A 12154-nucleotide genomic window follows, 5' to 3' on the forward strand; every position below is an offset into this window, starting at 1 on the left:
CCCCGTTGCCAGGCAGCCGCGTTGCCATGGCAACCGGAGCAAGGATGCTGCGGCGCGGGGGGGGGGGCTGGGTTTGGGGGTGGGGGGGGGCGAAGAGGTCATTAGCGAGAGCGCTAATTACAGGCTGGGGGGGGGCAGATAGAAGGGGGGGCACCCCAGTATTGGGGGGTCAGAGAGGCAGCAAACTGGGGGGGGGGCTGGTTTGGGGGGGCTGCGTCGCCTCAGGGGGGCAAATTGGGGGGGCTAGGGGGCCCCTGTGGGGGGGTGAGGTGGTTTTTGGGGGGGTGTGGTGAATGTGGGGGGGCTCCTGGGGGTGTAAATTGAGGGGGGCTGGGGGGGCTCCTGGAGGGGGGGCTAAAGTTGGGGGGCAGTGCAGGGGCTCCTCGGGGCTCCCTGCATTGCGGGGGGGGGGGAAATAGGGGGTTAAAATTGGGGGGGGGAGCTTTGGGGGGGTAATTTGGGGGTTCGGGGGGGGAAAATTGGGGGGGCGCATTGGTGGGGGGAATAGAGGGGGGGCTGCATTGCAGGGGTTCCCATTGGGGGGTCGTTACTGGGGGGGGGGTTAAATTGGGGGGTTGGGGGGGTAAGTGGGGGGGGGTGTCTGCATTGCAGGGGTTCCCCATGGTGGGAGTTAATTTGGGGTTCGGGGGGGTCAATGGGGGGTTCGGAGAGGGGGGAGTGGGGGGGTCTGCATTGCAGGGGTTCCCATCGTGGGGGGGGGGGGTCATTGCGGAGGGGGGTTAATTTGGGGTTTGGGGGTTAAATTGGGGGTTCAGAGGAGGTTAAATTGGGGTTCGGGGGGGGTCAGTGCTGGGGGGGTCTTAAATCGGGGGGATGGGGAGGGGGCTGCATTGCAGGGGTTCCCCATGGCGGGGGGGGTTGAATTGGGGGTTCGGGGGGGGGGTCAATGGGGGTGAATTGGGGGGGGGGGGCTGCATTGCAGGGGTTCCCCATGGAGGGGGGGGGGTGTGTTGAATTGGGGGTTCAGGGGGTGAATTTGGGGTTCGGGGGGGTCAATGGGGGGATCTCTCTGGGGGGGGGGTTGGGGGGACCGCATTGCAGGGGTTCCCCATGGAGGGGGGGGGGTGTGTGTGTTGAATTGGGGGTTCAGGGGGTGAATTTGGGGGTCGAGGGGGGGGGTCTCTCTCTCTGCAGAGCCCTCCCTGCATTGCTTGGAGGGGGGGGGGATCCCCTCTCTCTCTCTCCCTCCCCGCATCCCCCCCCCCCCCCCCCCCCGCGGGATCCGCAGTAAAAGGGGCGGGGCCAGGGATGGGGGGGGGGGGAGGGATGGAGGAGGGGGGGGGGGGCGTCTGTGATTGGTGGTTCCCAGCCCCCCCCCCCCCCCCCCCCCCAAAAGCCCAGACGCCTCCACCCCCCCCGGCCCCCCTCCCCAGTCCCGGCTTGGCCGCAGCCGGGGCCGCTTCGAAGGCAGCGCTGAGAGCCCCCCCCGGGCCCCCCCCGGACCCCAAAACAGCCCCCCCCGGGCCCCGGCCGCCGCCGCCATGGGGGTAGGTGGGGGGGGGAAGGGGGGGGGGGAGAGGGTGGAAAGGGGGTGCCAAGGGGTAAATGGGGGGGGGAAAGGGGGGTGCGAGGGGATAAAGGGGTGGTGCGAGGGGGCTGTGAGGTGATAAGGGGGGATAAAGGGGTGTGCAAGGGGTCTGTGAGCTGATAAGGGAGGATAAAGGGGTGTGCGAGGGGATAAAGGGGTGTGCAAGGAGATAAAGGGGTGTGCAAGGGGTGTGTGAGCTGATAAGGGGGGGGATAGAGGGGTGTGCAAGGGGATAAAGGGGTGTGCAAGGGGTCTGTGAGCTGATAAGGGGGGATAAAGGGGTGTGCAAGGAGATAAAGGGGTGTGCAAGGGGTCTGTGAGCTGATAAGGGGGGATAAAGGGGTGTGCAAGGAGATAAAGGGGTGTGCAAGGGGTGTGTGAGCTGATAAGGGGGGATAAAGGGGTGTGCAAGGGGTGTGTGAGCTGATAAGGGGGGATAAAGGGGTGTGCAAGGAGATAAAGGGGTGTGCAAGGGGTGTGTGAGGTGATAAGGGGGGATAAAGGGGTGTGCAAGGAGATAAACGGGTGTGCAAGGGGATAAAGGGGTGTGCAAGGGGTCTGTGAGCTGATAAGGGGGGATAAAGGGGTGTGCAAGGAGATAAAGGGGTGTGCAAGGGGTGTGTGAGCTGATAAGGGGGGGATAAAGGGGTGTGCAAGGGATAAAGGGGTGTGCAAGGGGTGTGTGAGCTGATAAGGGGGGATAAAGGGGTGTGCAAGGAGATAAAGGGATGTGCAAGGGGTCTGTGAGGTGATAAGGGGGGATAAAGGGGTGTGCAAGGGGATAAAGGGGTGTGCAAGGGTGTGTGAGGTGCTAAGGGGGGATAAAGGGGTGTGCAAGGGGTGTGTGAGCTGATAAGGGGGGATAAAGGGGTGTGCAAGGGGTCTGTGAGCTGATAAGAAGGGGATAAAGGGGTGTGCAAGGGGTGTGTGAGGTGCTAATGGGGGATAAAGGGGTGTGCAAGGAGATAAAGGGGTGTGCAAGAGCTGATAAAGGGGGGATAAAGGGGTGTGCAAGGTGCTGGGGGGATAAAGGGGTGTGCAAGGGGTGTGTGAGGTGCTAAGGGGGGATAAAGGGGTGTGCAAGGTGCTGGGGGGTGTGCGAGCTGATAAATGGGTGTGCAAGGTGATAAATGGGTGTGTGAGGGGCGTGCGAGGTGCTAAGGGGTGGATAAATGGATGTGCAAGGTGATCAAGGGGTGTGCAAGGTGATAAACGGGCGTGCAAGGGGCTAAGGGGGGCTGTGAGGGGATATGTGTGCGTGCGAGGGGTGTGCAAGGTGATAAAGGGGCGTGCAAGGTGATAAAGGGGCGTGCAAGGTGCTAAGGGGGGCTGCGAGGGGATAAACGGGTGTGCAAGGGACGTGCAAGGGGGTGGCGAGGAGCGTGAGGTGCCGGGGCGGGTGTGCAAGGGGCGCTCAAGGTGAAAACGGGGCGTGCGAGGGGCTAGACGGCCGTGCAAGGTGGTCACGGGGCGTGCGAGGCGCTGGGGCGGGTGTGCAAGGGGCGTGCAAGGGAGCGTGCGAGCCGCTGCGCTAATGCGGCAGGGGCGTGCGAGGCGCCGCAGGGGCGTGCGAGGGGCGTGCGCCAGCTTCACGCCTCCCCCCCCCCCCTTTCCAGCGTCCCCGTGCAAAGGGGCCGCGGCGCACGAGCCTCGTGCGAGCGCACACGCGTGTGACCCCCCGCGGCGGCTCGCGAGGGCCGCGCACACGCGTGTGTCCCCGCCATCGCCCTGCGTCACAGCCGTCCCCGTGTCCTTGTCCCCGGGTCCTCGTGCAAATCACGGGGGGCCTCGTGGCCTCACGCGTGTCCTCGTGCGAGGCCTGGCGTCCCCATCCCCGTGCAAAGCCCGTGTCCTCACACGTGTCCTTGTGTCCTTGTCCCCACGTCTGTCCCCGTGTCCCCTCGTCCCCACGTCCGTCCCCGTGTCCTCACGCCTGTCCCCGTGTCCACACGTGTCCCCACGCCCGCGTCCTCGTGTCCCCACGACCCCGTGTCCTCACGTCTGTCCCCGTGTCCGTGTCCCCGTGTCCCCGTGTCCTCACGTCTGTCCTCACGTGTGTCCCCGTGTCCCCGTGTCCCCATGTCCCCGTGTCCTCACGTCTGTCCTCACGTGTGTCCCCGTGTCCCCGTGTCCCCATGTCTGTCCCCATGTCCCTCTGTCCGTGTCCCCACGCGTGTCCCCATCCCCGCAATGCGTGTTCTGCTTCCCCCCCCCCGCTAATTAGGTTGCTAATTATAATTAATTATAATTCATTATAATTAATAATGCAGCTGCTTCGATGCTGCAAAGTCATTGCTGGGGGGGGGCAATAAAAGGGGGGTCCCAAGGGAAGGGAGGGGGGGGCAAGGAAGGAGGGACCCCCCCCAAAAAATGAGAGGACCCCCCTCAAAATGAGAGGACCCCCCCAAAATGAGAGGAACCCCCTCAAAAATGAGAGAACCCCCCCTAAAAATGAGAGACCCCCCCAAAAATGAGAGAATCCCCCCTAAAAATGAGAGACCCCCCCAAAAATGAGAGAATCCCCCCCAAAATGAGAGACCCCCCCCAAAAAATGAGAGAACCCCCCCAATAGAAACGGGGACCCCCCCAATAGAAACGGGGACCCCCCCAACATTGAGGGATCCCCCCCAAAGTTAGGGACCCCCCCAAAATAAGAGACACCCCCCCCACTAAAAGTGAGGGGCACCCCCAATTAATAGGGGGACCCTCCAAAATGAGAGAACCCCCCCCACTAGAAATGGAGAGCCCCCCCGAACATGAGGGACCCCCCCCCAAAAGTGAGGGACCCCCTAAAATGAGGATTCCCCCCCCCTAGAAATAAGGGCCCCCCCCCCCCCTTGGAAATAGGGGCACCCCCCATTTTTGCCCCCAGCCCCCAATCTTGGGGGTCCCCCCCCCGGAATCTTGGGGGTCCCCCCCCGATTTGCCCCCCCCATCAGATTTGGGGACCTAAAAAAGGGGGGGGGGTCAAATTCCTTGGTCCCCCCCTTATCCCTCCCTTATTTAAGGGGGGGGGGGCACCCCCAGACCCCAGGTGAGTAAGGGGGGGTCCTTCTGACCGCCTCCAGGACCCCCCCCCCCACTTTCTACCCCCCCTTTCCCATCCCCCCCCCCAGCCTCCCCTCCCCCCCCCAGCTCGGGGGGGCCCCCCCGCCCCTCCCCCCTCGGTCAGGACCGGATTAAGGGGGAGCAGATGGCGAGGGGGGAGGGGGGGGGCCCCCCACAACCCCCCCCCCCGTGTCCTTGTGCCCTGGAAGGGGGGGGGAGGGGCCGTGAGGAAGGGATTGGGGGGGGGTGGGGGGGTCGATTTGGGGGTTCCGGGGTGGGGGGGGGGGTCTAGGGGGTCCTGGGGCAGATTTAGGGGGGTCTAAGGGGGTCCTGGGGTAGATTTAGGGGGTCTAGGGGGGTCCTGGGGTAGATTTGGGGGGTCTAAGGGGGCCCTGGGGTAGATTTGGGGGGTCTAGGGGGGTCCTGGGGTAGATTTGGGGGGTCTAGGGGGGTCCTGGGGCAGATTTAGGGGAGTTCTGGGGTAGATCTGGGGGGTCTGAGGGGGTTCTGGGGCAGTTTTAGGGGGGCTGGGGGGGTCCTGGGGCAGATCTGTGGGTGTGGGGGGGTCCTGGGGCAGATTGGGGGTGTCTAGGGGGGTCCTGGGGTAGATTTAGGGGGGTCTAGGGGGGTCCTGGGGTAGATTTGGGGGGTCTGAGTGGGTCCTGGACAGATCTGGGGGTCTAGAGGGGTCCTGGGGCAGATTTAGGGGGGTCTAGGGGGGTCTTGGGGCAGATTTAGGGGTCTGGGGGGGTCCTGGGGTAGATTTAGGGGGGCTGGGTGGGTCCTGGGGCAGATCTGGGGGTCTAGGGGGGTCCTGGGGCAGATTTAGGGGGGTCCTGGGGCAGATTTTGGGGTCCCTGGGCACCGTCGGGCAGATTTGGGGGGGGGCTGGTGTTAAATTGCGGGGGGGTCTGACTTTTGGGGTTCCCCGGGGACCCTGGGGCAGGTTTTGGGGGGTGTCGGAGGTCCCTGGGGGGGGGGGGGCTAGTGCAGATTTGGGGGGGGCCCTGGGGCCTGGGCAGCGCAGGGCTGGGAGGTTTTGGGGTGCTGGGGGGGTCCCAGGGGTCTCTCAGGGTCTGGGGGGGTCCCTGTTCAGGTTTTGGGGTGCTGGGGGGTGGTTCCCACGGATCTCTCTGGATCTGTGGGTCCCTATTCAGGTTTTGGGGTGCAGGGGGGGGTCCCATGGATCTCTCTGGATCTAGAGACCCCTGTTCAGTTTTGGGGTGCAAGGGGGGTTCCCACGTATCTCTGTGGATCTAGAGACCCCTGTTCAGTTTTTGGGGTGCTGGGGGGGTTCCCACAGATCTCTGTGGATCTAGAGACCCCTGTTCAGGTTTTGGGGTGCAGGGGGGTTCCATGGATCTCTCTGGATCTAGAGACCCCTATTCAGGTTTTGGGGTGCTGGGGGTTCCCACGTATCTCCCTGGATCTGGGGGGGTCCCTGTTTGGGTTTTGGGGTGCAGGGGGGTTCCCACGTATCTCTCTGGATCTAGAGACCCCTGTTCAGTTTTTGGGGTGCAGGGGGGTTCCCACAGATCTCTGTGGATCTAGAGACCCCTGTTCAGGTTTTGGGGTGCTGGGGGGTTCCCACGGATCTCTCTGGATCTAGAGGCCCCTATTCAGGTTTTGGGGTGCTAGGGGGTTCCCACGGATCTCTCTGGATCTAGGGGTCCCTATTCAGTTTTTGGGGTGCAGGGGGGGGTTCCATGGATCTCTCTGGATCTGGGGGGGTCCCTGTTCGGGTTTTGGGGTGCAAGGGGTCCCCGGGTAGGGTCGGGGCCGCCAGGGGGGTGCGGGGCCCCCCAGCGTAACCCCCCCCCCCAGTTCGGCGGCTCCGACAGCTACCGCGTGGCCACCACGCAGGACAAGGGGGGCGAGAAGGAGTCGCCCAAGAAGGGCAAGAGCAAAACCAGGGACCTCGACGACCTCAAGAAGGAGGTGGCCATGGTGAGTCTGGGGGGGGCTATGGGGGTTGGGGGGGGGCTGGGGGGCTGTTTGAGGGGGTTATGGGGTGGTTTGGGGGGGCTATGGGGCTGTTTGAGGGGGCTATGGGGTAGTTTGGGGGGGCTGGGGGGGCCTGGGGGGCTGTTTGAGGGGGTTATGGGGTGGTTTGGGGGGGCTATGGGGCTGTTTGAGGGGGCTATGGGGTGGTTTGGGGGGGCTATGGGGCTGTTTGAGGGGGTTATGGGGTGGTTTGGGGGGGTTATGGGGCAGTTGGTTGGGGCTGGGGGGGCCTGGGGGGCTGTTTGGGGGGCCTATGGGGCAGTTTGGGGGGCTGGGGGGCAGTTTGAAGGGGTTATGGGTGGTTTGGGGGGCTTATGGGTCAGTTTGGGGGGCTATGGGGCGGTTTGAGGGGGTTATGGGGGGGGTTTGGGGAGCTGGGGGGCTATGGGGTGGTTTGGGGGGGTTATGGGGTGGTTTGGGGGAGCTGGGGGGGCCTGGGGGGCTGTTTGAGGGGGCTATGGGGTGGTTTGGGGGGCCTGGGGGGGCTGTTTGGGGGGGTTATGGGGTGGTTTGGGGGAGCTGGGGGGGCCTGGGGGGGTTATGGGGCGGTTTGGGGGAGCTGGGGGGGCCTGGGGGGCTGTTGGGGGGGCTATGGGTGGTTTGGGGGAGCTGGGGGGGAGGCTAGGGGTCGGTTTGGGGGGGCTATGGGGTGGTTTGGGGGAGCTGGGGGGGCTAGGGGCAGTTTGGGGGGGCTATGGGGTGGTTTGGGGGAGCTGGGGGGGCTTAGGGGGCAGTTTGGGGGGGCTATGGGGTGGTTTGGGGGTTTATGGGGCAGTTTGGGGAGGCTGGGGGGCCCTGGGGGGTGGTTTGAGGGGGTTATGGGGGGGTTATGGGGGGGTTTGGGGTGCTGGGGGGCAGTTTGGGGGGGCAATGGAGGGGCTAGGGTGAGCTATGGGGCAGTTTGGGGGGGGCTGGGGGGGTTTGGGGTGCATGACAAGGGGATTGGGGGGCTATGGGGCAGTTTGGGGGGACTGGGGGGGCCCTGGGGCAGTTTGGGGGGCAGGGGGGCAGTTTGGGGTGCGTGACAGGGGGGGTTGGGGGGGCACTATGGGGTGGGGGGGGGCTGGGGGGTTTTGGGGTGCACGACAGGGGGATTTGGGGGACTATGGGGCAGTTTTGGGGTGCATGATGGGGGTCGGGGGGGGCCATGGGGGAGTTTGGGGGGTCCCTGGTTAGTTTTGGGGTGCTGGGGGGGGGCCTGGGTCAGTTTGGGGGGGCTGGGGGGCTCTGAGGGAGTTGGGGGGGGGGGCATGGGGCAGTTTGGGGGTCCCCGGGTCAGTTTTGGGGGGCTGAGGTGTGGGGCGCCCCCTCCCACAGACCGAGCACAAAATGTCCATCGAGGAGGTTTGCCGCAAGTACAACACCGACTGCGTCCAGGTCAGTCCCAGTCCCCCCAGTTTGGGGGTCCCAGTCCCCCCAGTTTGGGGTCCCAGTCCCCCAGTTCGGGGTCCCAGTCCCTCCAATTTGGGGATCCCAGGGTCTCCAGTTTGGGGATCCCAGTCCCCCCAGTTTGGGGTCCCAGGGGCTTCAGTTTTTGGGCTCTCTGGTGTCTCCAGTTCGGGGATCCCAGTCTCCCCAGTTTGGGGTCCCAGTCCCTCCAGTTTGAGGTCCCAGTCCCTCCAATTTGGGGGTCCCAGTCCCCCCAGTTCGGGGTCCCAGTCCCCCCAGTTTGGGGATCCCAGTCTCCCCAGTTCGGGGTCCCAGTCTCCCCAGTTCGGGGTCCCAGTCTCTCCAATTTGGGGCCCCAGGGGTTTCAATTTTTGGGGTCTCTCCAGTTTGGGGTCCCAGTCCCCCCAGTTTGAGGTCTCAGTCCCTCCAATTTGGGGGTCCCAGGGTCTCCAGTTTGGGGGTCCCAGTCCCCCAGTTTGGGGGTCCCAGGGGGTTCAGGTTTTGGGCTCTCTGGTCCCTCCAGTTTGGGGGTCCCGGTCCCTCCAGTTCGGGGATCCAAGTCTCCCCAGTTTGGGGTCCCAGTCTCTCCAGTTTGAGGTCCCAGTCCCTCCAATTTGGAGTCCCAGGGGTTTCAATTTTTGGGGTCCCTAGTGTCTCCAGTTTGGGGGTCCCAGTCTCCCCAGTTTGGGGGTCCCAGTCCCCCCAGTTTGGGGTCCCAGGGGGTTCAGTTTTTGGGCTCTCTGGTGTCTCCAGTTCGGGGATCCCAGTCTCCCCAGTTCGGGGATCCCAGTCTCCCCAGTTCGGGGTCCCAGTCTCTCCAGTTTGAGGTCCCAGTCCCTCCAATTTGGGGCCCCAGGGGTTTCAATTTTTGGGGTCTCTCCAGTTCGGGGTCCCAGTCTCTCCAGTTTGGGGTCTCAGTCCCTCCAGTTTGAGGTCTCAGTCCCTCCAGTTTGGGGTCCCAGTCCCCCCAGTTTGGGGTCCCAGGGGGTTCAGGTTTTGGGCTCTCTGGTCCCTCCAGTTCGGGGATCCAAGTCTCCCCAGTTTGGGGTCCCAGTCTCTCCAGTTTGAGGTCCCAGTCCCTCCAATTTGGGGTCCCAGGGGGTTCAATTTTTGGGGGTCCCTAGTGTCTCCAGTTTGGAGGGTCCAAGTCCTCCCAGTTTGGGGTCCCAGTCTCCCCAGTTTGGGGTCCCAGTCCCTCCAGTTTGGGATCCAGTCCCCCCAGTTTGGGGTCCCAGGGGGTTCAGGTTTTGGGGTCTCTGGTGTCTCTTCAGTTTAGGGTCCCAGTATCTCCAGTCTGGGAGTCCCGGGGGTTCAGTTTTTGGGGTCCCTGGTGTCTCCCACTGGGGGGGTCCCAGCCTCTCCAGTTTGGGGGTCCCGGGGGTTCAGTTTTTGGGGTCCCTGGTGTCTCCCATTGGGGGGCTCCCAGTCTCTCCATTTTGGGGGGTACCGGGGGTTCAGTTTTTGGGGTCCCTGGTTTCTCCCACTGGGGGGTCCCAGTCTCTCCAGTTTGGGGGTCCCAGGGGGTTCAATTTTTGGGGTCCCTGGTGTCTCCCATTGAGGGGGTCCAGGGGTTCAGTTTTTGGGGTCCCTAGTGTCTCCAGTTTTGGGTCCCAGTCTCTCCAGTTTGGGGGTCCTGGGGGTTCAGTTTTTGGGGTCCCCGGTGTCTCCCATTGAGGGGGGTCCCAGCCTCTCCAGTCTGGGGGTCCCGGGGGTTCAGTTTTTGGGGTCCCTGGTGTCTCCCATTGGGGGGGGTCCCAGTCTCTCCAGTTTGGGTGTCCTGGGGGGGTCAGTTTTTGGGGTCCCCGGTGTCTCCGTTGGGGGGGGTCCCAGTCTCTCCAGTTTGGGTGTCCTGGGGGGGTCAGTTTTTGGGGTCCCCGGTGTCTCCCATTGGGGGTCTCCCGGTGTCCCCAGTTTTGGGGTCCCCCCCTGACCCCCATTTTCGGGGTGCCCAGGGCCTGACGCACAGCAAGGCGCAGGAGATCCTGGCCCGCGACGGCCCCAACGCCCTCACGCCGCCCCCCACCACCCCCGAGTGGGTCAAGTTCTGCCGCCAGCTCTTCGGGGGCTTCTCCATCCTCCTCTGGATCGGGGCCATCCTCTGCTTCCTCGCCTTCGGCATCCAGGCCGGCACCGAGGACGAGCCCTCCAACGACAACGTGGTGACACTGGGGGGCTGGGGGCGCGATTCGGGGGATAGGAGGGGGATTGGGGGGATAGGAGGGGAATTGGGGTGATAGAATGGGAATTGGGGGGGTGGGAGGGGGAATTGAGGAGGTAGGAATGGGAATTGGGGTGATGGGAGGGGGAATTGGGGTGATAGAATGGGAATTGGGAATTGGGGTGATGGGAGGGGGAAATGGGGTGATAGAATGGGAATTGGGGTGGTGGGAGGAGGAATTGGGGTGGTGGGAGGGGAATTGGGGTGATGAGAGGAGGAATTGGGGTGATAGAGATGATGGTGGAATGGGAATTGGGGTGATGAGAGGAGGAATTGGGATGGTGGGAATGGGGATTGGGGTGGTGGGAGGGGAATTGAAGAGGTAGGAATGGGAATTGGGGTGATGGGAGGGGGAATTGGGGTGATGGGAGGGGGAATTGGGGTGATAGAATGGGAATTGGGGTGATGGGAGGAGGAATTGGGGGGGTGGGAGGGGGAATTGAAGAGGTAGGAATGGGAATTGGGGTGATAGAATGGGAATTGGGGGGGTGGGAGGGGGAATTGGGGTGGTGGGAGGGGAATTGGGGTGAAGAGAGGAGGAATTGGGGTGATAGAGATGATGGGAATGGGAATTGGGGTGATGGGAGGAGGAATTGGGGTGATGAGAGAGGAATTGGGATGGTGGGAATGGGAATTGGGGTGATAGGAGGGGAATTGGGGTGATGAGAGAGGAAATGGAGTGGTGGGAATGGGAATTGGGGTGATAGAGGGGGAATTGGGGTGGTGGGAATGGGATTGGAGTGGTGGGAGGGGGAATTGTGGAGGTAGGAATGGGAATTGGGGTGATGGGAATGGGGATTGGGGTGATGGGAGGGGAAATTGGGGTGATAGAATGGGAATTGGGGTGATAGAATGGGAATTGGGGGGGTGGGAGGGGGAATTGAGGAGGTAGGAATGGGAATTGGGGTGATGGGAATGGGGATTGGGGTGATGGGAGGGGGAATTGGGGTGATAGAATGAGAATTGGGGTGATAGAATGGGAATTGGGGGAGTGGGAGGGGGAACTGAAGAGGTAGGAATGGGAATTGGGGTGATGGGAGGGGGAATGGGGGTGATAGAATGGGAATTGGGGTGGTGGGAGGGGGCATTGGGGTGATAGAATGGGAATTGGGGTGATGGGAGGGGGAACTGAAGAGGTAGGAATGGGAATTGGGGTGATGGGAATGGGGATTGGGGTGATAGAATGGGAATTGGGGTGATGGGAGGGGGAACTGGGGTGATAGAATGGGATTGGGGTGATGGGAATGGGGATTGGGGTGGTGGGAGGGGGAATTGAGGAGGTAGGAATGGGAATTGGGGGTGATGGGATGGGAATTGGGGGGGTGGGAGGGGGAATTGGGGTGATGAGAGGAGGAATTGGGGTGATAGAATGGGAATTGGGGTGGTGGGAATGGGAATTGGGGTGGTGGGAGGGGAATTGGGGGGTGATAGAATGGGAATTGGGGTGATAGAATGGGAATTGGGGGGGTGGGAGGGGGAATTGAGGAGGTAGGAATGGGAATTGGGGTGATGGGAATGGGGATTGGGGGTGATGGGAGGGGAATTTGGGGTGATAGAATGGGAATTGGGGGTGATAGAATGGGAATTGGGGGGGTGGGAGGGGGAATTGAGGAGGTAGAATGGGAATTGGGGTGTGGGGAATGGGGATTGGGGTGATGGGAGGGGGATTGGGGTGATAGATGAGAATTGGGGTGTAGAATGGGATTTGGGGGAGTGGGAGGGGGAACTGAAGAGGTAGGAATGGGAATTGGGGTGATGGTGGGGGGATTGGGGGTGATAGTATGGGGAATTGGGGTGGTGGGATTGGGGAATTGGGGTGATGGGGGAGGAGGGATTGGGGTGGGTGGGGATGGGAATTGGGGTGATGGGAGTGGAATTGGGGTGATAGGAGGGGGAATTGGTGGTGATGGAGGGGAATGGAGGGGTGGATGGGAGATGGGAATTTG

At 62.9% G+C, this 12154-nt stretch overlaps 1 protein-coding gene across 1 annotated transcript in view; it reads left to right on the forward strand.

Moving 5' to 3' along the window:
• The first annotated feature begins 1477 nt into the window (after nt 1-1477).
• Nucleotides 1478-12154, forward strand: part of ATP1A3 (ATPase Na+/K+ transporting subunit alpha 3) — a 33302-nt gene continuing 22625 nt past the window's right edge. The window contains 4 exon segments of the mRNA XM_069882792.1: nt 1478-1508; nt 6461-6544; nt 7919-7978; nt 9943-10166. Coding sequence (XP_069738893.1) covers nt 1503-1508; nt 6461-6544; nt 7919-7978; nt 9943-10166 — 374 coding nt within the window. The 5' untranslated portion in view covers nt 1478-1502.

This window comes from Phaenicophaeus curvirostris, unplaced genomic scaffold (assembly GCF_032191515.1).
Source record: "Phaenicophaeus curvirostris isolate KB17595 unplaced genomic scaffold, BPBGC_Pcur_1.0 scaffold_338, whole genome shotgun sequence".
NCBI classification, from domain to species: domain Eukaryota; kingdom Metazoa; phylum Chordata; class Aves; order Cuculiformes; family Cuculidae; genus Phaenicophaeus; species Phaenicophaeus curvirostris.